Raw genomic sequence first — 27,524 nt, 5'->3', positions numbered from 1 at the left:
TTAAGAGTGTGGAAATCTTGCGTACAGAGATATGACACAGGTGACACCCAATCACCTGATCACATTCGAAGTCCGTGAGTTCCGCGGTGCGCACCATTCTGATTTCTCATGTCTAATGACTACCGAGGTCGCTGATATGGAGTACCTGGCAGTAGGTAGCAGCACAATGCATCTAATGAGAAAAACGTATGTTTTTGGGGGTGTAAAGATACTTTTGATCACATAGTGTAATTTTGTAGGAAATGTCCTGAACTTGAAATATGAATACACATGTTTCCTGCGAAGACATGAATTTTAGGTTTACGTTTTAGTGAAAAACTCAAAAAAGTTACCGATTCTCGTATAAGAAATTATTAAAAAGAGATATATTTTTAAAATTTCGAAATATGAACTATGACTGGATTGCAATACTTTCAAAAAGTGTACATAAACTTCCCTCCCCTTGGTGCCCCTAGGATATTTCCAGGGTTAATAAGTAGTTTTTTTAAATTGAATCTAATTAATGTTATGGGCAAACAGTGGTATAAATGTGACAAGAGGGATATAAATGTAACCCCAGCGACCCTAGGGGTATGTATTGTGTACAGTACCAAATACAATTGCTATCAACGAGCGTATCTTTTTTTAGTTAGAGAAACGTGAAACATATTCTAAAACGTCCGCCTTTGAAGCGGTACATATTATACTGCCTGGCTAATATGTATCTTCCCAAGACGTACCTCCTACAATACCCAAGATTGTAACGATAACTAGTGACGTATGTTTTCGTGGTACAAAATTCCTATCAATTTGCGCCTCCTTCCATCTAATCACTCGTTTTATGACATCGCTTAAGGTTTTAGATCACTCAGACTTACCCCACTAAGGTACGGGAAATGTAACTTACTCTGGTACCGCGCGCTGCGGAATTTGAATCCGCGCTAGACGTCATATACGTCGAAGACCCATATGGTCTCAGCACCATCGCGCCGTAAGCTGTGGCGGCGCGTGCCTCCTGGCCCGCTTTTAGTGTGAGGGCGCCACAGTGGAACACGTGGTCCCAGGGGCCAATAGTGGCGCCCCCGATAGAATACTTATCTGCCGGCCTCTCGCTCACCCAGTCCATCTTCAGTGGTGATTCGAGAGAATACCGCCCTTCGATTGTGACATCGTTCACTAATCGAAGTGATGGGTTTTCCAGGTGCCAGCCAGCCAGCCAGCCTGCCAGCCAGCCAACTAGCAGCCAGCAGCAGTCCCAGCCAGCTGCGGTCCCCGCCAGCATCAGTCCCTGCCAGTAGCCAGCAGCGGTCCCAGCCAGCAGCCAGCAGCGGTCCCAGCCAGCAGCCAGCAGCGGTCCCAGCCAGCAGTGGTCCCTGCCAGCAGTGGTCCCTGCCAGCAGCCAGCAGCGGGCCCCGACAGCAGCGGTCCCTCAGCCAGCAGCCAACAGCGGTCCCAGCCTGCAGAGGTCCCAGCCTGCAGCCAGCAGCAGCGGCGTCCCTGCCGGCCAGCCAGCTGGGTCACCCCCCCGCCAGCAGCAGCAGAGTGGGGCCTCGGCCCCTGTCTTCTTTATTGCCTCTCCATCCTTTTTCTTCTGTTTTCATCTGCTTCCCCGTCCCTTGTTTGCCACTGTCCTTTTGACCTGTCCTGTGTTCTGCTCTTTTCCACAATGTCGACACCCACCGCCACTACTACAGCCACCATCACTGCCATCATCTACACGTCTCCCTCCACCGCTGCCACCACTATCACGTGGTGTGCCCAATCCCCTACCCCTCAGTCCATCCCCCACTCTAAACTCTCCCATCTCCCTCACTTTTTGTCGCCCCATCCCTGGCTCCTCCCTCCTGCACCTCCTCTGATGTCTTCCCTCCACTCCCTCCCACAGCTCCTTCTGTTTCCACGGCCTCCGCCAGAGTGGTGGCCCAGAGGGCCACGTCCCGCTCTCAACTTTCCCCTTCGCCCTCTTCATCATCTTCATCATCACCGTCGCCATCGCCTTCGCCCTCACCATCTCCGCCACCGACTCCAACACCGGGTTGGTGTTGCATTCACAACTCAGCCGGCCCCACCCACCCTATGGAGGGCTTTTCCGAACACGCTCCCTCCATAGACTGTCTCCTGAAGGAGGGTGCCCTCCTCTTTAACCAATGTTATAAAGTTGACGCCTCCCGTTCCTCTCCCCAATCTCTCTGCTGCCAGAAGTATTTGAGGCATAAGGCACACCCAACATCTGAGTGCTGTGAGGCCCCCACCTACCTGCACTGTAAGCAAGCACACTTCTTACAGCAGTGCCTCAACCTCCAATCCCTTCCCTCCTGTAACACCTGTAACGTCCTTCATCCTACGTACTCCCAGAAATGTAAGGCCCGACCCCCTCCTACCACTCCTGAACTCACTGTCCCTATCTGCCCTCTGGACGCCCCCACCCCTCCCGACAATTTCCTTCGCCCCCCCTACCGCTGAGGACATCATCAGATCCTTACCATCGTCCTCCAAAATGTTCACCCCTTCCAGTGCACCCACACCCTCCAACAGATATCCCTCGCCGCCTGTTCTGTGTTACACCTAAAAATGTATGCCACCTACTCCCACAAACAGGCCCATTTCACCTTCTCCCGTCTTGACACCCTCGGCTAAGTCCTTGTGATGGTGCGACAGCACCGTGTCCTGTTCAACAACATCCGCTCCCATCCCGCCAACAAGCACCTCTTCCTGCACACCCTTGCTACCCACTGTGTGGATACCTTCCTCCTAAATGAAACCTTCCTCCAACCCCACCACACCATCCACACTTCGACGTACCTCCTTCACTGCTCCAATAATCCCCTCCCGATTGCGCGTGGCGGAGTTGCCATTGGTCACCATCGCCAAATCCCAGTTCGGCTCCAACCTCTCCTTCCCGACCCCACCAAACACCTGATCCTTAGTCTCTTCTCCCCCGGCCATATCGTCACCTGCGCCACCATCTATGTCCGCCCTAACGCCCCTATTCCTTTCGACTTCCTCTCTCACATTGACCTTACCTTCTCCTCCTACATGATCGCCGCCGACCTCAACATGTCTTGGAGCCCATTTGTAGCGACCATCTCCCTGTCCTCGTCACTGTATCACACGGTCGTCATCCCCATCCCGACCCTTGTAGTGACCCTCCCCCAAACTACATCCATGATTATTCCCATGCCGACTGGATGCCTACCAGGATACCCTCTCCAGCCAGGTCGATAGCCACCCCTTCACCTACCACCACCCTGACGACATTACTCATGAAGCCTCCTTTCTCCAGCAGTTCTTGTCTGAGGCCATGGAGGCCCACGTCCCTACTGTCGCCGTCCACCACCACTGTCCTACCTTACCCCCACAGATCGTCCTCCTCCTCCATGAATCCCGCCGACTCTACCGTGCCTTCCTCCACATGTGTGACCTGGACACACTGCGATGCCACCGGCAACTCCAGCAACACATCCGAAACTTGCTTGCGGCTAAGGAACGCTGGGACTGGCGACAGACATGCACCTGTTTAAATGCTTCCCTCCCTATAAACTCGTCGAAGTTCTGGTCAGCCTTCCGTGGCCTTACCGCAACTAAACCCTTCCCCTACTATCCTCTTCTCCATGATGATCACCCCTTCCCTGACACCCTTAGTAAGGCCAATCACTTTGCCTCCTATCTCTCTGATGTCTGTTCCATCCCCAACGATCCCCAGTTCAATTACTCCCTCTTCCCGGATATCCGCGATCGAACTGACACCTCCGTCCCTCCCCTCGTACCTGGTTTCCAGTACTTGGACAACATTGCACAACATGGAACTCCATGCCCCTATCACTACACAGGATCTCACAGCTACACTCCGCACCAAGCGCAACACTGCTCATGGTCACGATTCTGTCACCTACCGCCACCTTCGTGAAGCTCCTGTCTCTTTCCTCTCCACCCTGGCCAGGCTCTACAATGTAGTCCTGTCCACCAGCTACTACCCCGACCTGTGGAAAACCTCCCATATCCTGATGTTCCTTAAACCTGGTAAGCCGCCATCTGCTGTCTCCTCCTACTGTCCCATCAGCCTTACCTTGGTCTTCAGCAAGGTCCTGGAATCCATCCTCAACCGACGAATCCACCAGCACCTCCGCCAGCACCACCTCTTTCCCATTACCCAGTGTGGCTTTCGGCCATCCTTCTCTTCTGATGACCTTCACCTTCAACTCACTCATCTCCTTTCCAAACAGCTTAATTACCGTCGCTCCGCAATCTTCCTCTCCCTGGACCTCGAACGTGCCTATGACCGCGTATGGCATTCCAGTATTCTCTTCAAGCTCCAAATCTTCGTCCTTCCCATTAACTACGTCAGTCTGATTGGCTCCTTTCTCTCCCACCTCACTTCCTATGTCACCATCCATAACACGGATTCCTCACCTTCTCTCCCTATGCCAGTGTGCCCCAAGGCTCCGTCCTCTCCCCCCTTCTCTACCTTTTGTATATGGCGGACATGCCGCTGCAGTCACCCCCCTTCCACCTTCTCCAGTTTGCCGATGACACTGCCTTCCTTGCCCTTGCCCCCACCATGCAGCATTCCCAACACCTTCTCCAATCCAATCTTGTCCGGTTCACTGCTTGGTGCAACCAGTAGTTGCTAAAGGTCAATCCTTCCAAAACCCAGGCGATCATTGTAAGCAAAACCACCCCTTCCTTCTGCCTCCTCGATTTCTAGCTAACCATCTATGGCCGTCCTATCGCCCTCACCCCCACCCTTAAGTACCTTGGCGTCACCCTCGACCGTCGCCTCTCCTGGAGCCCCATCTCCGGACAATCCAAGCCAAGGCACGCTCCCAACTTCGTCTCCTCAAGCTACTTTCCGGCCGTACGTGGCGTCTGGAACCCACCACCATACTCCACACCTATAAATCCCTCATCTGCCTTCTTCTTTGTTACGCCGATCCAGTCTGGATCTCCGCCCCCCTACCTTTTATAAATCCCTTCAGATACTAGAACGCCATGCTCTCTGCCACGCATATTGCATGTCTCCCCTCCCCCACACAGATCCTGTACGACTCAATTACGTTGCCCCACCACCTCCTATTCCTCGAACGGATGCAGATCCTCTCCACCTCCCATATACTCGATCCTCCTCACACACTTGTCTCACCCATCCTCTCCCACCCCCACCCACTGCCACGCCTGATTTCCCACATCCCACCTGGTCTCCATCTCTCCACCCTCCTTACCCTCTCCCAAGGTGGCTTCCGCCAGCTCCCCCTCCCTGATGATGTCCTCCATCCCTCCATCTACCCCTCCTATCAACTTTGATCCTCCCCTTCCACTTCCTGTGTCTTTTCCTTTGGGCACCCTCCCTCCCTTCTCTCTCCTTTTCCTCCATCCCCCCTTCCTCCACCCCTCCTCCCCTGGGCTTCCCCTTCCCCTTTCCTCCCTTCCTCCTTCCCCCTATCTCCCCTGCCCATGGCAACTCTGCTCTCCCCTCTCCCTCTCCCCCTCCTCCTCTCTTGGCAGGACCCCGGATTCGTACACCTCAGCCTGCTGTGAAACGAGTACCTTTGATTATTATAGTGGGCAAAATGAGGCTGGGGCAATGGTCCACCACCCTCTCTTTCTTGGAGCCGCTGGTGATCATCGCCATCAGTGTCTAGTGTGTATGCCTTCGTTTTGTGTTTAGTGTTCTTTCGCCATCATGACACCACTGTTCACCTGTGCCGTCGCAGTCGTCCGTGTTTTGTGCGACGTGTAAACAGGTTTTCGTGTTTTTTCTTGTCCAGCATGAACGGCTTCGTGTATATTGTTTTTCAGTGTCTACAGTTTTTTACCCGCCATTTGTCTTGTATCGTCTGTACCTCCATTATGTTTTATATTGTATCACTCTCGGCTGAAGAGCAGCGTATTATGCTGCTGACAGCCCACCTTTGTACAAGGTGTTGCAAATAACAATAAAAAAAAAGAAAAGCTCAGCCAGTCAGTCTAATCTCGCTTACGTCGGTTTACACCCCGCTTTGCGCTAGAGTGCTTCCTCCCTGGTTCGTTGACGTGTTTGTTTCCTTGCGACTTTGTTTTTCGGTCTGTTTATATCCGTTCTGTCCTTCGTTGGTCGCGTCCGTCCTCTTCCGTTGTGGTGTTGTTCGCGTGGCTCTCCGCGGGTCCCGCCGCGTTTTCCGTCTTTGCTACCCCGCGACCGTCCTCGTCGCAGTTACAACACTTACTTTCTACTTCCATTCAATTTTTTCAGAGATGTTTAATATTACTTTTATTCAGACGAGTGGAGTGATTGATAGATTTCTAGACTCTAATAGTGGAATTTCTCGGTTCAGTCCCTGAAAGGGGTGTGCACTTTCCATCGTTCAAGTTCTTCCAGAACCGCCATAGCTGCACTCAGCCTGCTGTGAAACGAGTACCTTTGATTATTATAGTGGGCAAAATGAGGCCGGGGCAATGGTCCACCACCCTCTCTTTCTTGGAGCCGTGGTAAGTCAGACTACATACCTTCTACCTGCAGTCCGGGCTACAGTCTGAAAAGGGGCTGGTGCTTCAGGCTTTACTGCTCACGCTACTCTTTGAACCGACAACAAAAGGTACTTTCCGTGATATCGCGATGCAGGCAATCACGTTATTACCCTTGCAAGAATTTTACAGTGACCAGTTTCAATCAAGCGTTAGAAATCTTCAGAAACAGTTTCTACCCGGAACAAAATAATCTCGATTAAAAGCGTGTTATTGTGAATATGCACAAAAGAAAAAAAAAACACTAATGTATAGCACATGTGAATATCTTATGAATGAAGTACATATTCAGTACAGTAATAAAACCATCTAGGTTAATGGCTAACGGTCTTGCAGCAGTGATAACACCTGTTCCCGTCTAATCACCGAAGTTAAGCACTGTCGTGCTTGACTGTGCTGTAGGCAAGTGGGGTACACTCAGCAATTGCATGGCCGCTGACAGGTGTGGCCGAGCGGTTCTAGGCGCTTCAGTCTGGAATCGCACGACCGCTAAGGTCGTAGGTTCGAATCCTGCCTCGGGCATGGATGTGTGTGCTGTCCTTAAGTTAAGTAGTTCTAAGTTCTAGGAGACTGATGACCTCAGATGTCCCATAGTGCTCAGAGCCATTTGAACCATTTTGAAACTTGCGAGGCCAATTGAGGATCCACTTGACTGAGAAGTATTGTCACCGATCATGAAAACTTACAACGGCCGGGAGAGCGGTGTGCTTACCACATGCCTCTGCGTATGTGCATAGGACGACGCCTATGGGACGAGGATGACGCGGCGGCCGGTCAGTACCGTTGGACCTTCAAGGCCTTTTACGACGGCGTTTGTTTCTTTCTTCTGGTTAACGGTAACTTGGTAATAGTCTCGTTAAAAGTTAGTGTTTATACTCGTCTTCGCCACAAAACTGAGAGAAAAACGATTAATAGATGAAACTGAATGGCAATCTACACAAATTTGGCGAAATGTCTGTCTGCAAGTCCTAGGATATTCTGAATATTAGTGACGAACAATTGGCTCCAAATCTTCCAACCACTCTCGCATCCCTCATCCCGATGTTTAATCTGAAAATGGAACACATAAAGCGTACATGTTAAATCATCTGTCTAATGATCCATTAGACCTTAGTGATACGACTACAATACCAATGTTTAACCGAGCGAGGTGGCGCAGTGGTTAGCACACTGGACTCGCATTCGGAAAGACGTCGGTTCAATCCTGCGTCCGGACATCCTGATTTAGGTTTTCTGTGATTTCCCTAAATCGTTCCAGGGAAATGCCGGGATGGTTCCTTTGAAAGGTCACGGCCGACTTCCTAACCTAATCCGATGAGACCGATGACCGCGCTGTTTGGTCTCTTCCGCCAAAACCAACCAACCAATGTTTAAAAACTCCGCAGAAACTCACATGTGTGTGGTGAAATAGGCACTCTAGATACAGAAAAACTATTTACACAACTAACAGCAAATAAGGAGGCTGTTATTGAGAGTATTCGTATTAGATTTTACAACGAATACGCTGGTAAGGTTTCTCCATTAACGTTTGTGGACCACATACCATTTGTCAGTTACAGAATGTTGGAGCAGATTTTTATCTCCATTACTGTGCCATTCTGAGCCGAAAGTAAGTTTCCCTCACAGACTCAGTACGGACCGAGGAACAATCACTGACGAAGAAAGGTGCTCGCTTTATTAACATAAGATATATTGCAAATAGTAGGTGCTGCTGAACAATTGGTTTCGTCTCGCTTGATTTTCGAAAGAGGTTTGGTATCATATAGCGTTTATAACAGATGAAATACGGACATACAGAGTATTTCGCAATTAGTTTTCTATGAAATATACAATACGTGCACTGAATGGCTGACGTTCTGTATACCCAAACGTAGCGACATAAATGCGCTAAGGGATCAAATACGTTCAGAGGTCTCTAGACCTATTTTAAACTTAAGATTGACGTATTATATTTACGACAAACATGTCGAAACAAACACACGCGCACGCGAATGCGCAACACAAAGCACATCACTAAGAATTTTTTTAAATTTCGGATACAACACTGTAAACGTTGTTTCCCAGAAGATAAATGTTGATACACAGCAACGCAACGTTTTTTTTCATTTATTTATTTGTTGTTGCTTACGAAGTGCTCAATGAAATCTGACAATTCCATTCTACAAGATAATAGTAAATTACTTGTATGATTTTCGACAGAGAGCAGCACAGTTGTACGACTGTAACGCTGACTATTTCGATAAATGAGGGTACTGTAATTTTTTAAGTTCTCTCAACGTAATTAGTGTTCCAAGACGTTTCGGCTTAGCAGTCACATGGCGTCCAAATCTTGCTACAAGATTTCAGCTGACAGTCAAACAACCCTGTCCAGGTGAGATTTAGATTCAAAATTTCTGGTACATGTCGATACTTTTGTAGCAGAAATCGCTGTTTTGGCGCATAAGTTTTGATTGCATGAGAGCGCTCTGTCGAGTTTAGAGCTCTCTATTGAATGCTAGTACTTGTGAAGTGCGCAGGTGCATATGCAGCGGTTACATTTCATGCACTTCCCTGTAACTCCATAGCCAAATTCTGGTGTTGAAAATAATGATTTTAATTCTCCTTGGACGTGTCATTAGGCGCAAAACTTTATTTCTCTGAAAATGTTAGGTAAATCACCTGGTCCCAAGCGTTTTCAAGTTGAAAAATGCCTTCACGATAAACAAACTTTTCCGCAAAACGTAAGAGGTCCCCACATACACTTTTTGTAATTGTATCCCAGAAAGATTTCATCGTGGCCGTGTCTTTCGATGCAGAATTAGACGCAGACCATCCTGTACCGTTCGGCTGTGTTCGGTTGTAGCTAAATTATCGGGCTACAAAAGACGAGTGGGACGATCAGGTTCCATCCTCATTTCACGAAACGTGCGTGGAACATGATCGCCACACTCTAGAGACCAGATCTTCGGATAGTGTTCCACATTTCCATAGAAGGGCCTGTATGTTAAGTAACATAATTGCAGCCTTTTTAAGGTATCTAATTCTATGTACTTGGAATTAGTTTGGCAGTTAAGCGTGGCAGTATTTCTTATTTGCTCTTGGAATGTAATCTTCACTCTGACTGCAGTGTAAGTTCGGACAAAACTTGCTTTCGCATCCAAACCCTGTTTTCTTCAGCCAGTTGTAAGATTCAACAGACTTAAGTTGCGAGCAAAGACTGAAAAGTTATTTCCTCTTCAGGAATCGCAGGGGTGCTCATTTCTTCCTTTTAATTTTGCCATGGGCTGATTAGATACGAGATAGGAACACAATCTTTTCATTACCAAGCCAAAAAATTAAAGCTACAATTTATGTTTGTCTGTAGATACGTATCTGTGGTCCTCTTACACACTGATAACCCCCTTGATACTGTACGAGAGCACGCCGCTAGATGAATCACAACAAAATAGCACAACCCATTCATAAAGTAGAGCACGTACGAGGGATAGACACAGACATTTAATAATCTACTCCATACACTAAAGTTAGATAATAAATTTTTACTTAATCTCAGGAACATGTTTTCACTCGTTTCACACACTGCGATTAACGCAGAATACTATCAATGCTGGTACTATGAGAGACAAACCATTGGTGATAGTGGAGTATGTACAGGACGTGGTCATGAAGGTGTTTAAAGTATCACCTTGAGAAAAAATTATTTTATTCATGTTTTTATTTGAGGAATACATCTGCAGTCCTGACACATATAAATCTCTGCTACACACGAGCGCAGCGTACCGCTATAAGCGACTCAATAACAAAATTGCACAATTCATTGACCCCTATGGGATTGTGTTTGCAGTACCGATACACGCTGAAATCCTTGCCACATAACAAAGTATCTTGCAGCCAGAGAAATTAGAACAAACTGGTGCAGCCAGTTTATCGTTACGTTCTACTATATGTCCAGGATCAGATCATGGTGGAGGGAGAGGGATAGGCCCATTGCGGCCGTGATTGCATTTAATAAACAACACTTCACTTGAAGTGTCACTTTAACGTACACTTCCTGTTCGGTATTACCTATAACTTCAAATATACACTGAGATGACAGAAGTCGTGGAGTACCGATGTGAACAATACTGATGGCAGTAATATCGAGCACACATAATGAAACGGGCAGTGAATGGGCAGAATTTTCTTTAGCACTCAGGAGATTCATGTGAAAAAGTCTCTGACGTCACGTTACGGCCGCACGACCTGAATTAAGGGACTTTCTACGTCAAATGGTAGTTTGAAAATGGTAGTTGGAACTAGACGCATGGGACATTCCATTCCGTATTTCAATAGGGAATTATACATGGTATTACAAAAAGGTAAGGCCAAACTTTCGGAAAACATTCCTCACACACAAATAAAGAAAAGATGTTATGTGGACATGTGCCCGGAAACGCTTAATTTCTATGTTAGAGCTAATTTTAGTTTCATCAGTATGTACTGTACTTCCTCGATTCACCGCCAGTTGGCCCAATTGAAGGTAGGTAATGTTGACTTCGGTGCTTGTGTAACATGCGACTCATTGGTCTACAGTAATAGCATCAAGCACATCAGTACGTTGCATCAACAGGTTAGTGTTCGTCAAGAACGTGGTTTTGCAGTCAGTGCAATGTTTACAAATGTGGAATTATCAGATGCCTATTTCATGTATGGATTAGCACGGGGCAATAGCCGTGGCGCGGTACGTTTGTATGGAGACAGATTTCCAGAACGAAGGTGTCCCGACAGGAAGACGTTCGAAGCAATTGATCGGCGTCTTAGGGATCACGGACCATTCCAGCCTATGACTCGCGACTGGGGAAGACCTAGAACGACGAGGACACCTGCGATGGACGAGGCAATTCTTCGTGCAGTGGACGATAACCCTAATGTCAGCGTCAGAGAAGTTGCTGCTGTACAAGGTAACGTTGACCAGGTCACTGTATGGAGAGTGCTACGGGAGAACCAGTTGTTTCCGTACCACGTACAGCGTGTGCAGGAACTATCAGCAGCTGGTACACTTCTGCGAATGGTTCATCCAACATTGTGCCAATCCTCATTTCAGTGCAAATGTTCTCTTTACGGATGAGGCTTCATTCCAACGTGATCAAATTGTAAATTGTCACAATCAACATGTGTGGGCCGACGAGAATCCGCACGCAATTGTGCAATCACGTCATCAACACAGATTTTTTCTGGACGTGTGGGCAGGCATTGTTGGTGATGTCTTGATTGGGCCCTGTTCTTCCACCTACGCTCAATCGAGCACGTTATCATGATTTCATACGGGATAATCTACCTGTGCTGCTAGAACATGTGCCTTTACAAGTACGACACAACATGTTGTTCATGCACGATGGAGCTCCTGCACATTTCAGTCGAAGTGTTCGTACGCTTCTCAACAACTGATTCAGTGACCGATGGATTGGTAGAGGCGGACCGATTCCATGGCCCCCACGCTCTCCTGACCTCAATCCTCTTGACTTTCATTAATGGGGGCATTTGAAAGCTCTTGTCTACGCAACCTCGGTACCAAATGTAGATACTCTTCGTGCTCGTATTGTGGACGGCTGTGATACAATACGCCATTCTCCAGGGCTGCATCAGCGCATCAGGGATTCCATGCGACGGAGGGTGGATGCATGTATCCTCGCTAACGGAGGACATTTTGAACATTTCCTGTAACAAAGTGTTTGAAGTCACACTGGTACGTTCTGTTGCTGTGTGTTTCCATTCAATGATCAATGTGATTTGAAGAGAAGTAATAAAATGAACTCTAACATGGAAAGTAAGCGTTTCCGGACACATGTCCACACAACGTATTCTCTTTCTTTGTTGTGAGAAATGTTTCCTGAAAGTTTGGCCGTACCTTTTTGTAACACCCTGTATATTCCGAAATTCACAGTGTCAATACCTGGCCGAAAATGCCAAATCACCACGTACAGCGCAGCGGCTAACGGCATTCAGTTAACGACCAAGAGCACTGGCGTTTGCGTAGAGATGCTCCTAACGTTCTCAACTGGGGAGAGATCTGGCAATATTGCTGACCAAGACTGTGTTTTACAAGAACGAAGAGAAACTGTAGAACTTGTTGCCGTGTGTGGGCTGGCATTACCTCGCTGAAAAGCAAGCCCATAATGGCTTACCATGAAGTGCAACAAATTGGGACCTAGAATATCGTCGACATACCACTGTGCTGTAAGAGTGCTGTGGACGACAACAAAAGGGCTCCTGCTATAAAGAGAAACAAACTCAGGGGAAAAATTAAAAACACATAGGCACAAGCTGACAACAACAGAATAGCATTACAAACCACACACCAAAAGATCGCATGAGACCCTTTCAGGTCTTAACTGTGAACGATATTAATTTTAAATAAAAAAAGCTATGAGAATCTTCTAAAAACTTTTTTTGGTCCATGCCCGTGGCTCACGGTACTCGAGTATACTGCCTGTACCTGCTATCCATTGTAAATTTTAACTTCTCACCTGGTAACCATTCAATTTAGGCGTCTCTGAAAATTCGAATATCATCCGAACGATGGGAGACCGTTTACCTTGAAGACTTTTGTGGGTAGCTATTCCCCTGTCTTTCCCGTTATTTGTCATAGTTTTACAATTATCATAGCTTCTAATTCCTGTTGTACTTTTTCATAGGCTGATATACTTTTTCGTAGATGTATATACCTGAGGATGTGATTGAACCATCGTGAAACCGGTTGTGTATGATCTTGTGAGAGAGGGACTTCCAATAACTAATGTGGTTACCAAAAAGTTTTTTAAAAGTTTTATTAGTTTTCTTCAAAAATTTAAAATATTTTATAATCTTGAATTTAAAAAATATAATTATGACAGTTTATCACATGAATTACTGAAATTCATCAAGAAAACCTGTACCTGACTTTTATTTTGCAAAGTGCTACTAACTCCAGTCGAAGACCATTTTCTGTCTTAGTAGGCATAAATGGCAGGATTGTTATACCAGGATGTAATCATTTAGAGTACGGTATAACATTCCTGACATTTATGCCTAAGCTCGAAAATGAACTGTGACTGAGACTATCAGCATAGTGGGAAATCAAAGACAACTGAAGGTTTTCACCATGAGTTTCAATGATCACTTAGTAGCAAATTTTTCTCACCTATATGCACACATAACAGATGAATGTTTCACGGAGAACAAATACCATAAACAAGAATCTTTCATTTCCGCTGTGAGACACAGATATTAAAAATTGAAATACACAAATTAAAATGATTTTTTCTACTTATATGTAGCCATAGTTCCACCAAATAGTAAAAAAGAGTATATTAGCAAGGCATTGCCTTTTACAGTTGGGCTTAGGATTACCTCAAGCATATCCTGGTAAGTCGCAATAGTGATCCACATTAAGAACTAAACAAGTAGAACAATTACTATTCAAAGCTAGACACTGTTGTACGTGAGAACCCAGATTAAATTCCTAAACAAGAACTCGCTCTAATTATAGGGGATTTCACTAATCAGAACTAGTACTTTAGCCACACGAAGGTGCTCACGGTTTTGTTTCTATTCTGGTCTTTATCTGTGAAGAAAATACTGGCAACTATGTATCCACAAACCGAAGCAGTTGAAATGTTAAATATACCGACTCTGAAGAGGCAAACGTGTGACCATAAAGGCATTGGGAAACAGTAATTTTTCGAATGTCATAGGCACACTTACCACAGTTATGGACACCATACGTATCCAAAAGAAGTTTACTTCCGTCCTCGTTTAACAGCCTTAGTTAACCAGCAGAACAGCAAGAAAACTTTGCAGCAGACAGCGGATGTGATCATATTTTACTGTAGGCGGTTATTCTACATCTGTTAGGATGTCGGTACATGGAAATGAGCGTACGGCATCGATGGCTGGGAATCCCCTATTCGAGGAAGTTCGGCCACCAAATGGAAGACTTATTTCATTCGACGCCACATTGGGTGACTTGTACGCCAGCGATGAGGAATAAATGATGATGAGGACAACACAACGCCCAGTCCCCGGGCGGAGCAAATCTACAACCCGGCCGGGAATCGAACCGGGCCCGCTTGCATGGGAGGCGAGCACGCTACCACCCAGCTAAGCAGGCGGACAGAGGACGTCGATGAAGCCAATGATAAGGTAAGGTGGCAGGTACCGATAGTAATCCAGACGTGGCTCAATAGAGATTTCCAAGTTTTGCAACTAAAGTTGTAGAATTAAGTACTTTTAAATCTAATATTCTCAAACACGGCAAGCTGTTCTAGAAAATTACAAGCTTCATTTGATGTAAGACACTTGCCATTAGCTTTCTTGAGTGCCAGGTAAAGAAAGGTTTCAAGCCTGTCTACAAAAAGGCACCCATTCGTTTGCTAACTTCACATACGGCCAACAAAAAATCTGACACGGTTCATGAGCCCAGAGGTGGACGCAAGAAAATTACAGGCAAATGATAAAAAACAATACAGAAGGTTAAAGACACTATAATGAGAAAAAATTATATCTTTGTTTTCTCCTGCTCGTGGGTTGAAACGACGGTCACATACATTCCGTCCATTTATATACACAAATGGCTGTAATGCGCTGACTTCAGTTCATAATCTTAAAACTAAGTGTAATACTGATAGTGGTGGCTTCACAATTGTATTTAATACCACATAATTTTTTATGTGTTCAAAATTGTGAATGGTGTTAGAAAATATAGATTTTAAAGTAGATACACAGCATATTTTGGCAAATGCTTTTCAGTAGCTATATTTCTATGAATTACAATTATTTTGAAGTTATGTTGAAGCGAAGAAGTAAGCAGTAAACTCAATAAGTTATATAAACATCTTGAGTATATTAATACTATCCACGAAGGAGATAAAACAGGATACCTCTTAACATTCTACCAGACTTTCTTTTGCCTGGTGTAGTACAGCAAATTGACATGGCATTGGATTCGTCAAGTTACTGGAAGTCCCATTCAGAACTAAAGAGCCATACTGCCTCTACAGTAATCAATAACCCCTAATTTCGAAACTGTTTCCTGTGTAGGATCTTTTGCACGAACTGATTTTTTTCCTTTTTCCTTTTTCCTTTTCTTTCTTTTCTGAATTCTCAGTCTGCTGCCTGATTTGACGCGACCTTCCACGATTTCCTATGTATTCCTCATATTCCTTTCCTCTCCGATTTTGCTCGGAACCTCCCTTACCCTATCAGTCCACTTAATTTACCACATTCGTCTGTAGCACCACATCTCAAATGCTTCGATTCTCTTCTGTTCCAGTTTTCGTACAGTCCATGTTTCACTATCATACAATATTGCGTTCCAGACGTCCATTCTCAGTAATTTTTTCCTCGAATTAACGCCAATGTTTGATAGTAGTAGACCTCTCTTGCCCAGGAATGCCCTTTTCGGCAGTGTTAGTCTCCTTCTCATGTCCTCCTTACTCCATTCGTCATTGGTTACTTTGCTGCCTAGGTGGTAGAATTCCTTAACTTCATCTACTTCTTGCCCATTAATCCTGATGTTAAGTTTCTCGCTGTTCTTATTTCCGCCACTTCCCCTTAATTTCGTCTTTCTTCGATTTACTCTCAGTTCATACTCTGTACTCATTATACTCTTCATTCCATTGAGGAGATCTTGTAGTTCTTCACTATCACTCACAAAAGCAATGTTATCAGTGAATCATCCTTTAACCTCGAATTAAATTCCACTCCAGAACCTTTATTGTATTTCATTTATTGCTTCTTCGATATGCAAATTGAATAGTAGAGCCGAAAGACTATATCCCTGTCATACAACCTTTTCAATGCATGAAATTCGTTCTTGGTCGTCCACCCTTATTATTCCCTCTTGGCTCTTGTACATACTGTATATTACCCGTCTTCGCTCTCTTATGCCTCGAGCTTTCCTGAAGCCAAACTCATCGTCCTCTAACACACCTTCAAATTAGTTTCACTTTCTTCTGTATACTATAATTGTAAGTAACTTCAACGCATAAGCTGTTAAGCTGATTGTCAGCTCTTGCAGTCTTCGGAATATTGTGAGTGATATTTTTCCGAAAGTCAGATAGTATGTCGCCAGACTCATACATTCTACACGCCAACGTGAATAGTCGTATTGTTGCCACATTCCCCAAAATTGTAGAAATTCCGGTGGAATGTTACGTATCCCTTCTGCCTTATTTAAACGTAAGCCCTTCAAAGCTCTCTTAAATTCTGATTCCGATACTGGATCAGCCGTCTCTTCTAAATCGCCTGCTGTTCTGTCTTGTATCACAGCAGACAAACCGTCCCCCTCACAGAGCCCTTCAATCTACTCCTTCCTCCTATCCGTCCTCTTCTCAACATTTAAATATGAAATTTCCTTTTCAGTCTTAATGATGCCACCCTTGCTTTTAATTTCACCAAAATTTAATTTGACTTTCCTGTATGCTGAATCACTCCATTCGGTAATCATTCCTTTTCCGATTTCTTCAAATCTTTTATGCAGCCATTTCGCCTTAGCTTCTCTGCACTTCCTGCTTATTTCATTCCTCAGAAACTTGTATTTCTGTATTCCCGAATATCCCTGAACGTGTTTGTGCTTCTTTCCTTCATCTATCAACTGAAGCATGTCTTCTGTTAGCCATGGTTTCTTCGCAGTCACGTATGTCTTCCTTTCTAAAATCTGTGATTGCCCTTTTTAGATATGTCCATTTTTCTTCATCTCTACTGCCTACTGAGCTGTTCCTTTTTGCTGAATTTAAAGCCTTAGAGAACTTCTAATGTGCGTCGTTATTCCTTAATACTTCTGTATCCCACTTTTTTGCGCGTTGATTCTTCCTCACTAATCTTGTGGCGTCCCAGCACAGTTTGTAGTGCGATTGGAACGTTGACGAAAATCTGTGGGTTGTTTGAGTGCCCACATTTATTAACGGTGATGAGAGGGAGAAAGCTTTCCCAGGTAGACTGGGTGGTTATTGGTTACACTGGTAATCTTTTAGGATTTATGGCAGGCTGGATACGCTGAAGAATTCAGTACTCATTTAAGTAATATATTTATTCTGTTTGATAACTTATGAAAGAGGTGCCAGTTCCCAACCCCTTTCTGTACTACCTGTCAGATAGAATTTATTCTCATCATCGGGCCACTCATCTAAGCCTACAACAGACAATTACTACTCTGTAAATTGTTCTTCTTAATTACGAAGCTACAAATGCTAGCTGTTCCTTGAGACAAAGACATATCGTCGTTGTTCAGAGCTATTCCCCAGAGTAGATAATGATTACTTATCTTACAGTTGCTGTGTGTGTCTCCAGATCTGTCACTGACTTCTCGCTGCGAATAATTCTTCTGCGTACTCATGTAGCGCAATGGACTGGCGTACTACTGTTTTCGGACTCCTCCATCAGACTAATCCACCAGAATTCTCCATCAGACTGCTCCACCACAATTCTCCATCAGACCGACTCTTCTCATTTTATCTCTCCCTTATATACCGTGTAAGTCGCGGCTGACCCTCGATTTGATTTCTCCTCGAGGTTTCCGCTCGATGTTCCCACTTACGTACACTGGAAAGTACCCGTTGACGTCAGGGCTTGTATCCCTTGACGCAGTCTCAAATAGTTCCATCACGTGTTTAGTCCGTGGCCTAACGGGCTGTTGGAGGTCCCTACTTTACATAACATACGGAATACTTCGGATGTCGTCCAACAGCGGTTCAACTAATGTCTTATTGTGCGTGTTTTGATCATATGCGTCTTCTCTCTCTTCACTTCACAAATATCTTCCATTGTGGTTTCCAATGCATAAACTCGTAGGCTTCTAACTTCATGAAGTGGCAATTGTTCTCCACTCATTTTATCTGACAATTATTGCTCAATAAAATGATTATTAATTTGTTCTTTTCTTGGGATTGAACACCTTCCCCCCCACAATTACATTGATGAGCATTATTCAGAGTTCCGTTAATACATTTTAACATTTACCTATGTGCAAGAAAATTTGTCACATAGTTACAAAAACATATATACACTACAAATCGTTACATTAGATAATTTTACATTTTGTTTTACATAAAGGATCACATTTCTCTTATACATAGTTTTTATTTTACACCTGAAAGAAAACATCTTATCGTCTATTGGTAATTATTACTCTGTCATCTATGTTTCTGGAAGTTCTCTCATATATTACACCTTCTTCTCTGTTGGCTGATCTTAAAAGAATTCTATTTACTTCAGGGGTTTGCACGACTTTCGTCATGATACAAGTACATTGACAGCAATTTTCATCATCAAAAACCTTTTTGTATAAATCGTTGCCACAGTTACATTTTGCACAGCATACAAATGTTATAAGCAGCTATGATTAAAGCTGTTCTTAAGTAAGTAACGATGGAATAATTGTGTACTTTCTTTTCTCGCTATAGTTCCAGTTGTTCTTTATCTATGAATTTACCATATCTTTTAATTTCTGGCTTGCTACTCTTAAATCGTCTAAATTGATAGCTATATGTTTTAATGGTAAATCAAACAGTATTTTTGATTCATTAATTTTAGTTTCCATTTGCGTAGAAGCGTCTAGATTCATATTCACATTTGGGATTACGTCCCTTCTAGTAGAGTTTGTATTACCTTGCCTACTTGAATATACACATGCGATCCATAACCTTTCCAATTTTTCTTAAACGTTAATATACCTATTCCCGTTAATTTTATATCTATGCTGGATATGGGCTACACAGAACTCTCATGTCTTCCTCCTTGACTATTACATATAACTTTTCATTAGTACATAAACTAGTCCTCTTACTTTCTAATGAAATTAGTAGGTATATGATTGTCTTGTAGTAATTGTACCTCACAATCATCTTGGTTGTACGTGGAAATTATCCAAACTTTTGCTTACATATCGTTCTTTGTGCATTTACATCTTTACATTTTAATGCATCCCGTGATAACTTAGTAGATAGTTTCTTAGATCTATCTGTTTGTAAGTATTCCGTTTCTGTTTGTATATACGCATATTGATCTCCACCTGACGTTCACTTAATGGGTACTGGTTACATTTTATACAGGTTAAAATCGTTGTTTTCAATCAGTGGTATACTATTAACACATCCCAACACTTCATTAGTTACGAATACACCGAGATCCATAACTTTTAATAATATATATCCATATTCTTCCATTAAGGGGATCGGGAATTTGACTTCTCTTAAGTCATTTAGGATTTATCTCAGATACGTGACAATCTGTATTGGATAAACAATATGAGGTGCAAGAATACCCTTCTGTGCATAAATTATTGCACTTACGAGTCCTTATATTCCCTACTTATTTCATTAAATACCGTTGGAAATTTTAAGAGTTGTTCATTGAGTGTCCTGAATGCAGCCAGTTTCTTGAGGCCGTCATCTGTGGTCCTCAGAGAATACTTAACAAAATTATCTAATTTATTCATTCTGTTTTAGACTAACTGCCGATTGGTCGCGATTGCATCTACTGTTTTATTCAAGCCTGACAATGTTGCTCTGACTACTGCTACTTGCTCTTTCAGTAAGTTACAATCGTTCAGATCTCGACTCCATATTATCGATGTGCGTTGTATAATATTCGGCATTTGACCCGTCTAAGGTTCCAAATAAAATTTTACTTCGTTCCCCTGCAAAATTTAAAACTCCTCTTTCTCACTGGTCTGGTTAATTGATTAATTAGGGACGTGGTTTCTTTCAATTGCTCTATAGGGTGCGTAAACCCGTTAATCAACATATTACACTCTACTTAACTACTGTTTAACCGTTCCAGTCTCTCTTTGAACTTTTGTATCATTTTTAATCCTACTCATTTTACAGCATGAAATTTGTCAGCTAATGTCTTCAAATTTACATATGTTACCAATTCCCTTGTTGTACTTGTAATTTAAACGTTGCCTTTGTGATGGTAATATAGCCCTGGTGATACTCTTATCTGATTAACCCTCACAAGTTCATCCGTATTTCCTTGCCCAGGGCAACTTTAAAACAATTGATGACAATTAGATGATGATAACTGGACTTCACGTCATTAGGGTTGGTGCTGTCCTGTTGGGTTTGTAATAGAAATCTTGATGTTACCCTTCTAGGTTCCTTAGTAATATGGTTTTAATGTATTTGCATGCACTTTCAACTCCTGTCGCCTTTTCATCTTTATGATTATATTGGGCAGTTCCACTTTCACTATCTCATATGGTCCTATGAACTGGGAATCTAGCTTTTTGATCTCCCACGTGGTATTGTTTCGTCATGCAATAGTACTCTGTCACCTACCTGAAAAGCTCAAGCTCTCTGATGCTCTGTTTTTTAATAATACACCTTGTTGATTTCTTTGGCCTCTCTTATTTCTTCTCTTGCAGCTCAAAGTGCTTATTGCATCCTAGCTTTTATTTTTGTATACATAGTGGTCGTAATCATATCCTATTGCGGCTGTTTCCTTTTGCAATATTCCTGGTAGTTTCAGTGTTCTTCCGAGCATTAGATCAAATGGGATATACCCTGTACTGCTATATGGTGTCGTATTAAATACAAAACATGAGAGGCACCCACATGGCTTGCTCATTCCGTGACATCAAGCAGTCAGGCCTGCAAGATGAGTGGTCTGCCAAGCGAGGGGATTTATTCTTATTTATCGCCTAACGTCAATGACTGATTATGAGCTCTAGTAATCACAATTAAGCTAGAAATTATTCTCATGTTTGAATATTACGTAACGGAAACGGATAACGCACGTCTGACTATTAGTAATTTACACACCTCTGATTGTTCACTATGCATTGGCAATACCACATTTTCTTTCTTACTCCACGGCTTTGATCAACACGTGGCCATCGCACTGAATGTAAATGGCGCACACATTATTAATTCTTGATATCATGACTACACACTATTCGCAGAACAAGGCCACCAATATTTTTCTTTTCACTATCCTTTTTTTTATTCCGATAAATTCTATTATTCTATTATCACATTTTTATACGGTAATCACACATGGGAAACTCCGCCCAGTGGGCATGGCTTTACATTGGTGATTCTCTATCTTATGGTCTCATAATTATCTAACGCTACAGTACACTTTCTGGATAGGATGGTGGATCTTTTGCTATATCTCACGCTTCGACTCTCACACCCCTCATCACGAAAATTTACTCCAGACTGAGCGGTACAAAAAGGAAAATGCAAAACCCGCTGCCTCTGAAACCATCTCGTTACTCTCCCATGAAAACCACACACACTTAAATTACATGAAATACATCACACTGGCAATATACAATACAACACAAAGAATAGTCACAACGTTAGAATCACATCACTTTCAGCTTTCCCCCTTTTATCGGTATTCATCCTAGTTTCACACGACACTCCCCCACTTCGTAACTTTTTCTTCCTGTGCAATGTGTAAAGGATCCGTAGGCCCTTACTATAACTTTGCACTCGGCACAGGTCGATAGGGCGAACAATCGATTGTGACGTGTTGAGCTAGCGAGTGTCGAGATGCGCCAGAGTGGTTGGCGGGAATGGTGTGTGAGGAGGCCATTATTGGAATACAGGGTTTTAACTGAGAAGGGTGTCACCATCGCCGTGGTTAGACCCCTAAATAATAAATAAATACCGGGAAACTGATGAAGTATCTTTATAAAAGTGATCAGTGACGTTACCTGTGCCGATATTTAGTTTCCGCGTCTACCGCGCCGGCCTAACCTTGGATTGCAGTGTTGCATGCAGTGATGGATTAGCGTGTGACGATAATGGCAAATGAAGGAAGCCTGTGCTAAGATTAGCCGTAATTTGATATGTATGACGAAGGCAGTGGCTGTCTCCTTTTTATGTTTTGAGAAGAATGTAAGTTCATAATTAGTAAAACTGTGTTGGTGTTCCTTATTACCATACATTCAGTATTATAGTATTGAGCAGGACGAACTGGAAAGTAACAACTTCCATAACAGTCAATTCCGATTACCAGCCCCATTAGGTTCACGGTCATGTTAATAATAAATATTGGGCTGCTATTCGATCTGATCGGGTCAGGACTAAAAACGGAGGTGTTACAAATGAAGGCCAAGTGACGTTACTGGATAGACGGCTGTCTCACCTTGCTTCTTTCTCAGAGTATTAGAGTTTTAATCCAGCCTCACACGGAAACATAACACGCAGAGTAATATTAAGAACATATTCGTCACACACGCGAGTCCTCAACTGATACCATGGACAAGTACTTCTCTTTTTCCTTTGTCTCATATACAGATTGAGACTCACACAGTACTCACCACGTGGAAGTACTCGTCTCTAATTTCAACTCGTGCACACGCCATTTCTTAAATATTTCCAACTTATAGTACACACGCCAGTAATTCAGCTTAACTTTAGAACTCGTAAGTATTCCAACTTAGTACTAGCACTCGCAAGTATTTCAGCTTATTGCTACACGTGGTTTCAGTGTGACTGTTGGTCACTTCGGAAGATTACTACGATCTCCTTAATATTACCTGCCTGTCATTTAATTCCCCCCCCCCCAAAAGTTGCTGAAATAGAGAAATGATTATTCCAAACTACTCTTAAGTATTTCACATGCATACCATTTTCTCCACTCATTTGTCTTTACGGAGCACACCTAAGACAGGTCTTACAACACAAGATGCAGCACCAGAGTGCTGGAACATGGCCGTTCTTCATGTCAGATCGCATCTTTGCCGAAGTGGGGGAGCACCTTGCTATCATATTGGTCAGCCACATTTCAGGCGCTCAGAGCTCAGGTAAATTTCATCTCTTTGGTTCCACCAAAGGTGACCAAAGGACCGTCTCAAAGATGATCATATATTGCACATTCACTATCTGCGGTTCATTTCACAGATCTCACCAAATTGGATGTAGGGATTTATTTTGTGAGAGTGCACGTGTGATCAATTAAATAAATAAATTGTCATTCTTTCCTACACTGGTATCCGGCTTCGGTGTATTAAGTGAAACTGAGTTATTATTACAAAAATTATATTGTTCTGAGAAGAATAACGAGGAATGTTGTACCTATTTTCGATGTCGGACGGTATTGTACCCTTTCACCACCGGCTACCCATGCAGAAAAAAATGGCACCGTACTATCCTTGCAATGCTAGGAAAGTTCCGAACATTTTTTAAGTAATCTGTATTGTAACAAATGTAGCAAGTCATTATATTAACCAGGAGGAGATCTTAGCCCCTGGTGACCTCAAATAGACGACCAAACGCTGTTACTTTACCGAATTATTGACACAGTTGTCGCATTATTGTACTCTCCACAGTCCAGAGTAACGTACACATACAAATTTACAACAATCCAAATGACAAATAAAACATTGCATCACACAAATAAAAAAATAATGGTGAGATAAAAATTTGCTTAGTTACCGGGATCTCCATTATTTTTAGGAGTAATGCAAACTTCACTAATTCTATAACAAATAAAAAAATACTAATTGTACTCATGAAATTTTAAATAACTCACCGTCCAAACTAAGAGCATGTAATCTGACATTAATAAATTGCGGGGTAAAACAAAAGAAAAAAAATTGCGTACACTGGGTACATGTAGAATGTCAGGCTCCATACCATTGCTGTAAAATGTACATCAGACCTACAGAGAAATATAACTGAGAAAAAAACAACTAAATATACCACAAGTTACATACTGGTTATGTAACATAGTTCATCTAAGACATCATGTCATACCTCATTAACTATCGTCACTTAAGCAATTGCCACCACTACTCGACTGTGAGTTTAACCTTATCCTTGTCCACCAGTACAAATACCTGCTACTGAGCTAGTCAGTCCATCAACTTTGATCAATACACGCAGTAAATAGTTAGCAATAAGTGCTTGAATCCACCAGTACCTCTCGTATTTTACTCTACTGCTCCTGTCTCTGTTGTTACATATTTATACGACAAGAACTTGCATTTCGACAGGCTTCCGTTACACTTCAATGTGAAATATCACCACTGTGATAAAGAAAATAAGTGGCTTCAGTCAACACACCAACAAGATTATCTGATGGCCAACAGGAGGTCCCTACGTCACATAGCATACAGAAAACTTCGGATGTCGTCCAACTGCTATTCAACTAATCTCTTAATGTGCATGTTTTGATCTTATGCGATTCCTCTCTCCCCTCCACAAATATCCTCCACTAGGTTTCTCAGTGCTTAAACTCGGAGGCTTCTAACTTCATGAAGTGAAAATTGTTCTCCGCTCATTTTATCTGACAAGTATTGCCTAATAAAATCTTTCCGCCTACTTTTCATCACAACTACGTCGTATTCTAAGTCTATATCTGCTCCTAGGGGCCGGTCGGAGTGGCCGTGCGGTTCTAGGTGCTACAGTCTGGAACCGCGCGACCATTACGGTCAAGGTTCGATTCCTGCCTCGAGCTTGGATGTGTGTGATGTCCTTAGGTTAGTTAGATTTAAATAGCTCTAAGTTCTAGGGGACTGATGACCTCAGAAGTTAAGTCGCATAGTGCTGAGAGCTATTTGACCCATTTTTTTCCTCCATGTTAATGTCGGTTCTCCACGATTCCCACTTTCTCGCGGTGAACATTCCAAGTGTGCTTTTGGCCGTGGTCACTGCTCCGTTCATTGTACATGGCCATACCACTGAAGAGCTCTATCCTCATTTCTTTGCTTGACTGTTATTCCATAACTACTATCTTGCTAATTTCCTTGTTTCTTCTCCTCTCTGTCATCAATATCCTATCAGTCCTCCTTATTTCATCCATCTGTACTGCCTTTACTTAGCTTCTCTGCCGCTCCCCTCCCTGTTCACTTGTACCACAGAACTCAACCCATTCCATGTAAACACAGCCAGCGCCATTATGGAGACACCACCAACTAGCACAAGGCCTTGTTGACAACTTGGGTCAATGGTTCCGTGTTGTCTGCGCCATATTCGAACCGTACCATCAGCTCTTACCAAATGAAATCGGGACCCGTGTGACCAGGCCACGGTTTTCCAGTCGTGTCGGGTCCAACCATTGTGGTCCCGAGCTGAGGAGAGGCGTTGCAAACGATGTCGTGCCTTTAGCAAAGTTTGCCGAGTCGATCGTCTGCTTCCATGGCTTAACATAAAATTTCGCCACACCCTCTTAAAGTATATATTCGTGGTATATCCAATATTTATTTCAGCGGTTATTTTACGCATTGTCGCCCGTCTGTTAACAATGATGAATCTAGGCAAACGGTGCTGCTCTCAGCCGTTTAATGAAGGCCGTTGACTACTGTTTTGTTCTCGGCGTGAGATAATGCCTAAAATTTGCAATTCTCGGCGCACTCTCGACAGTGGATTTCGGAATATTGAATTCCTTGACGATTTCCGAAACGGTACGTTCTATGCGTCTAGCTACAATCAGCGCTTTGCGTTGAGATTCCCTTCTTGCGGCCGTAATCATATCGGAGACCTTCTCACATGAATCACATGGTTACAAATGATTACTTCGCCATTACACTGCCATTTTATACATTGTGTACGCCATATCACCGCCATTTGTAAATGTACACATTGCAATCGCATGACTTTTGTCACTTCATTTTTAATGTTATTATTTCGTAAACCTTAAGCATGTATGGCTTCTTAACTGCACGATGGATTGTTATATGTGGAGGTGGGCCGAGTGTGGTTTACCAGGAGAGCAATCGAACGTAATACTGATTGCATCCAAGAAGCTGGAAGCTACAGACAAATTTCGCGAAAGAAGTGGAGATCAAAATTAAGGGACAGCAGATATACGTTCCGTGATATGGAGATTATGTTGTGGTGCCCATGGAGACGGAGGAAAATGTGGAGACAGTTCTCAGCACGTTTGAAAAGATTTTTTCTATATAGTGACTAAGGTATGACCAACAAGGGACTGAGTAAAGCAGTGTCATGCAGTGTGGAAGATGAATGTGAACCCTTAAGAATGAGAATTGAAAGGGCAGAGTTAGAAGTAATAGACGAATTAGCGTACTTGGGGAACATGGTCACAAGTAATGGTAGGAACCGGAAAGAAATTGTGATCAGAATACACACTGTCAAGATCCCATTTAAATTGAGAAAGAACTTACTGACCAGCAACAGCATTAGTTTGTAAACATAGAACGGGGCTATACAACCATTTGGATCTCCGACAACAAGAAAACAAGAACGATTTGGTATTACAGAGGGACGCCCCAGGTCTCTTGGAAAGGTAGAGTTACCAATACAACAATACAGGAAACTAAATATCTTTGGAAGCACATCCAAACTGGAATGGCATATTTGAAAGTACAGTTACTTCATTGGAATGATAGGGGAAGGATATATTGAGGAAAGGAATAGTTGTGGTCGGCCAATAATGTTCTACATGCAGGATGCTATGAGTGCTGTAAATGTGCAAAGAAGGAAAAGAAGGCAAATAGGAGAGTAAAATGCTGTACTGGTACTAATCAGCCTCAGTGTTGGATACTATGGATATAAAAATATAATATCCAGTTGTGAATGAAAACATACGATGGCTCAGCACAAATGTTTAACTCTGATGTCGCGCTTTGAAAATTTTGAATGCATGGCTCCTGTTGCACGTACGGGACGAAAGTCTCAGCGCAACAACGCCGGCCGCACGTGTGGTGACGGAGTGCGAGGAAGGAGGGACTAAGGGGGCGGGGGGTTACTCTAAAGCGGGTGTAGGTGTCGGCGTACCTGACGGCCGGTGCAAATAAATTGGCCTGCCGGAGGTCACTTCCGGGGACGGGTCTCGAGAGGCCCTAATGGGGCGGCCCTCACGTGCCAGAGGGTGTGAGGTCGGCAGACAATATACCGTAGTCAGCGCGACCGGGTCGCGGCTCGCCCGGCCGCGGCGGTCGTTACGCACTCGGGCCGGCGATAACCCGGGAGACGCGAGCTGCACGCCTATACCGAGCGCCCCTGTTTTGTGACACGCAGTGTACGGCCCCTCAGGGGGCAGTTAGGCAGCGCTGCAAAACCTCATCTCTCATTCAAGTGTCGCCCGCGCTGCGCAGCTCCAGCTGCGAGGGCAAAGTTGCGCTGTAG

General features: G+C 43.6%; 1 protein-coding gene across 1 annotated transcript; it reads left to right on the top strand.

Moving 5' to 3' along the window:
* The first annotated feature begins 1,167 nt into the window (after positions 1-1,167).
* LOC124795796 (mucin-1-like) lies at positions 1,168-27,524 on the top strand. Its single transcript, XM_047259876.1, has 2 exons — positions 1,168-1,521; positions 27,432-27,524. The coding sequence occupies exons 1-2, from the start codon at positions 1,168-1,170 to the stop codon at positions 27,522-27,524; spliced, it is 447 nt and encodes a 148-aa protein (XP_047115832.1).

The sequence above is a fragment of the Schistocerca piceifrons genome, chromosome 4 (genome assembly GCF_021461385.2).
Source record: "Schistocerca piceifrons isolate TAMUIC-IGC-003096 chromosome 4, iqSchPice1.1, whole genome shotgun sequence".
NCBI lineage: Eukaryota > Metazoa > Arthropoda > Insecta > Orthoptera > Acrididae > Schistocerca > Schistocerca piceifrons.
Note: the sequence above shows the minus strand (reverse complement) of the source record. Positions and strands in the feature narration are given on the sequence as shown.

Coding starts and splice junctions, on each gene's coding strand:
- LOC124795796 (XM_047259876.1), top strand. CDS start 1,168: ATGGGTTTTCCAGGTGCCAGCCAGCCAGCCAGCCTGCCAGCCAGCCAA. Junction 1,522..27,431: donor CCCCCGCCAGCAGCAGCAGA/GTGGGGCCTCGG, acceptor ACGGCCCCTCAG/GGGGCAGTTAGGCAGCGCTG.